General features: G+C 50.1%; 1 protein-coding gene across 1 annotated transcript; it reads right to left on the minus strand.

Annotated features, from left to right (window-relative positions):
- Positions 1-477: 477 nt before the first annotated feature.
- Positions 478-3,185, minus strand: LOC138671528 (platelet binding protein GspB-like). The gene is made up of 2 exons (XM_069759704.1): positions 3,160-3,185; positions 478-1,429 (listed from the first exon to the last, which is right to left on the minus strand). Exons 1-2 carry the CDS (start codon positions 3,183-3,185, stop codon positions 478-480), a joined length of 978 nt encoding a protein of 325 aa, XP_069615805.1.
- Between the last annotated feature and the right edge of the window lie 1,543 nt (positions 3,186-4,728).

Here is a 4,728-nt window from a genome sequence, read left to right on the forward strand (position 1 = left end):
CGGTTGGCTGAGCAGATACAATGTATATACAGTGAATATACACATATATAACGGTCCGCTCTATAGTTATGGCGGATTGTCTTCTCCTTTCACTTCCTGTAAGAGGACACCTGTGCGCTGCGCATAATCCCGCGCAACACCAGGCGCCGCTCCTCATTATTCTTATCAGTGTTATTATGCAGATTAGTTTGATCCCTGCTCGTTATCATCGCTGTGTCCCTGGATACATGTGATTGACAGCCGAGTTCCTCTGATGACTGGAATGCCACAGCCTAGAGCCTGCTCCTTACCCATGCAAACCCGCTTAGCAGATGCAGCAGTGCAGAGTTTGTCAGATGCAGCGGTGCCGAGTTTGTCAGATGCAGCGGTGCCGAGTTTGTCAGATGCAGCGGTGCAGAGTTTGTCAGATGCAGCGGTGCCGAGTTTGTCAGATGCAGCGGTGCCGAGTTTTGTCAGATGCAGCGGTGCCGAGTTTTGTCAGATGCAGCGGTGCCGAGTTTTGTCAGATGCAGCGGTGCCGAGTTTGTCAGATGCAGCGGTGCCGAGTTTGTCAGATGCAGCGGTGCCGAGTTTGTCAGATGCAGCGGTGCCGAGTTTGTCAGATGCAGCGGTGCCGAGTTTGTCAGATGCAGCGGAGCCGAGTTTGTCAGATGCAGCAGTGCCGAGTTTGTCAGATGCAGCGGTACAAAGTTTGTCAGATGCAGCGGTGCCGAGTTTGTCAGATGCAGCGGTGTCGAGTTTGTCAGATGCAGCGGTGCCGAGTTTGTCAGATGCATCGGTGCCGCGTTTGTCAGACGCAGCGGTGCAGAGTTTGCCAGATGCAGCGGTGCCGCGTTTGTCAGATGCAGCGGTGCAGAGTTTGCCAGATGCAGCGGTGCCAAGTTTGTCAGATGCAGCGGTGCCGAGTTTGTCAGATGCAGCGGTGCCGAGTTTGTCAGATGCAGCGGTGCCGAGTTTGTCAGATGCAGCGGTGCCAAGTTTGTCAGATGCAGCGGTGTCGAGTATGTCAGATGCAGCGGTACCAATTTTGTCAGATGCAGCGGTGTCGAGTTTGTCAGATGCAGCGGTGCCGAGTTTGTCAGATGCAGCGGTGCCGAGTTTGTCAGATGCAGCGGTGCCGAGTTTGCCAGATGCAGCGGTGCAGAGTTTGTCAGATGCAGCGGTGCCGAGTTTGTCAGATGCAGCGGTGCCGAGTTTGCCAGATGCAGCGGTGCCGAGTTTGTCAGATGCAGCGGTGCAGAGTTTGCCAGATGCAGCGGTGCAGAGTTTGTCAGATGCAGCGGTGCCGAGTTTGTCAGATGCAGCGGTGCCGAGTTTGCCAGATGCAGCGGTGCCAAGTTTGTCAGATGCAGCGGTGTCGAGTTTGTCAGATGCAGCGGTACCAATTTTGTCAGATGCAGCGGTGCTGAGTTTGTCAGATGCAGCGGTGCTGAGTTTGTCAGATGCAGCGGTGCCGAGTTTGTCAGATGCAGCGGTGCCGAGTTTGTCAGATGCAGCGGTGCCGAGTTTGTCAGATGCAGCGGTGCCGAGTTTGTCAGATGCAGCGGTGCCGAGTTTGTCAGATGCAGCGGTGCCGAGTTTGTCAGATGCAGCGGTGCCGAGTTTGTCAGATGCAGCGGTGCCGAGTTTGTCAGATGCAGCGGTGCCGAGTTTGTCAGATGCAGCGGTGCCGAGTTTGTCAGATGAAGCAGAGCAGAGTTTGTCAGATACAGCAGTGCCGAGTTTTGTCAGATGAAGCAGAGCAGAGTTTGTCAGATACAGCAGTGCCGAGTTTTGTCAGATGCAGCGGTGCTGAGTTTGTCAGATGCAGCAGTGCCGAGTTTGTCAGATGAAGCAGAGCAGAGTTTGTCAGATGCAGCGGTGCCGAGTTTTGTTAGATGCAGTGGTGCCGAGTTTGTCAGATGCAGCGGTGCCGAGTTTGCTATGTGGTGCGACTACTGTTGATATTGGGATGTGTAATCTTCGGGAATGTCATGGGATTACCAGTAATCCTTCTATCTATCAATGCACTAAAAGAACAGTCTGATGAGATCTTCAGCTCTGCTACATCTGTCCGGATATTGCCCACACGCTACACTGCATGCTTTATTTAAGGATAGGGTGGAATTGGTTCCAATATATTTCTATTACTGAGAGCATAAAAACATGGGGACGTAGAGATATAGGGAGCTTTACAGCACGCCACCTGGCATTGGCTCCTTTCAATATCACTGCTGCTTTAAAAAGCCGACCATATGGGCACCTGGATTTTCTTGCAAATGCCAAATTAAAGGGATCATTATCAGTACCCTTAAAATATTGAATATAGAACAGTGCCCCTAGTGGTCATACCATATAAATATATTACCGCACTCCTAGTGGTTAAATAATAGCAGTTCTTGCTCCTTCTAACTATGGCGATATAAACCAGTGCCCCTAGTGGCCATATGATATAAATATTGTATATAGAACAGTGCCCCTAGTGGTCATACCATATAAATATTGTATATAGAACAGTGCCCCTAGTGGTCATACCATATAAGTATTGTATATAGAACAGTGCCCCTAGTGGTCATACCATATAAGTATTGTATATAGAACAGTGCCCCTAGTGGTCATACCATATAAATATTGTATATAGAACAGTGCCCCTAGTGGTCATACCATATAAGTATTGTATATAGAACAGTGCCCCTAGTGGTCATACCATATAAGTATTGTATATAGAACAGTGCCCCTAGTGGTCATACCATATAAATATTGTATATAGAACAGTGCCCCTAGTGGTCATACCATATAAATATTGTATATAGAACAGTGCCCCTAGTGGTCATACCATATAAATATTGTATATAGAACAGTGCCCCTAGTGGTCATACCATATAAATATTGTATATAGAACAGTGCCCCTAGTGGTCATACCATATAAGCATTGTATATAGAACAGTGCCCCTAGTGGTCATACCATATAAATATTGTATATAGAACAGTGCCCCTAGTGGTCATACCATATAAATATTGTATATAGAACAGTGCTCCTAGTGGTCATATCATATAAATATTGTATATAGAACAGTGCCCCTAGTGGTCATACCATATAAATATTGTATATAGAACAGTGCCCCTAGTGGTCATACCATATAAATATTGTATATAGAACCATTCCCCTAGTGGTCATACCATATAAATATTGTATATAGAACCATTCCCCTAGTGGCCATACCATATAAATATTGTATATAGAACAGTGCCCCTAGTGGTCATACCATATAAATATTGTATATAGAACAGTGCCCCTAGTGGTCATACCATATAAATATTGTATATAGAACAGTGCCCCTAGTGGTCATACCATATAAATATTGTATATAGAACAGTGCCCCTAGTGGTCATGTGTGTATAATCACTTTAGAACAGTGCTCCCTGTGGTTAAACCTTGGAAGTGCGGCCATTTTTCCGCACAGCCACGTTCTGTACATTTTTGGGCATCGGTCCAAGGTTATATCTGCAGTTAATGATGGGTGTAATTCCCAGTGTCTGCCCCCAACCTAATGTATTATGTTCTGCTGATGACGATAGTAGAGTTCCTCTTTAATTCCGGACCCCCGGTAAACTCTCCGTCATTTTCCCGGCTGTATCCCCCGCGCTCCTCTTCATAAATCCCAATGAATCTATTTCACACCTCGCTCGCCCCGTACAGACATGAAGCCGCTTTATCCGTTTCTGCCGCTGCCGTCACAATGGCGGGTACAGGGGGTCGCTGCTGCCAAGAAATCTGTGCGTCGCCTTTGAGGATTTAACAATCGCTCACCGTCGGGTCGTAATTAAAAGCGATCTGCCGTCAGCCTTCCAGAGCGCAGGCGGAGCGGCACCATCTGCTCGGAGGTGCCGCCGCCGCAAGATCACTGCCACGGTTTACACGCCGACGCTATTTATAGCCACGGTGCCGGCCGGGGTCTCGGCGCTGGGCCGTCAATAAAACGGGTGAAGGCGGCAGAGGGGAAGATCAATGAGGAACAAGAATGGCCTCCGCTACAAGAATGGCCTCCGCTACAAGAATGGCCTCCGCCACAAGAATGGCCTCTGTCGCAACAATGGCGTCCGCTGCGACAATGACCTCCACCGCAACAATGGCCTCCGCCGTGAGAATGGCCTCCGCTACAAGAATAACCTCCGCTACAAGAATAGCCTCCGCCGCAACAATGGCCTCCGCCGCGACAATGACCTCCACTGCAACAATGGCCTCCGCCGCGAGAATGGCCTCCGCTACAAGAATGGCCTCCGCCGCAAGAATGGCCTCCACCGCGACAATGACCTCCGCCGCAACAATGGCCTCCGCAACAAGAATGGCCTTCACCGCAGCAATGGCCTCCGCCGCAAGAATGGCCTCCGCCGCAGCAATGGCCCCCGCAACAAGAATGACCCCCGCCGCAGCAATGGCCTCCACCGCAAGAATGGCCTCCACCGCAACAATGGCCCCCGCAACAATTATGGCCTCCACCACAGCAATGGCCTCCACCACAAGAATGACCCCCACCGCAGCAATGGCCTCCACTGCAAGAATGGCCTCCACCGCAAGAATGGCCCCCGCCGCAGCAATGACCTCCGCTGCAACAATGGCCTCCGCCGCAACAATGGCCTCCGCTACAAGGATGGCCTCTGCCGCGAGAATGGCCTCCGCCGCAACAATGACTTGGACTACAAGAATGGCCTCCGCCGTGAGAATGGCCTCTGCCGCAACAATGACTT

Source organism: Ranitomeya imitator, chromosome 3, assembly GCF_032444005.1.
Source record: "Ranitomeya imitator isolate aRanImi1 chromosome 3, aRanImi1.pri, whole genome shotgun sequence".
Taxonomy (NCBI): domain Eukaryota; kingdom Metazoa; phylum Chordata; class Amphibia; order Anura; family Dendrobatidae; genus Ranitomeya; species Ranitomeya imitator.

What these genes read in the sequence shown, in the direction of transcription:
- LOC138671528 (XM_069759704.1), bottom strand. Translation starts at nt 3,185, where the DNA reads ATGGTTCTATATACAATATTTATATG. An exon ending in CTATATACAATATTTATATG is followed by an intron (nt 1,430 to 3,159) that starts GTATGACCACTA and finishes TGACAAACTCAG; the next exon opens with CACCGCTGCATCTGACAAAC.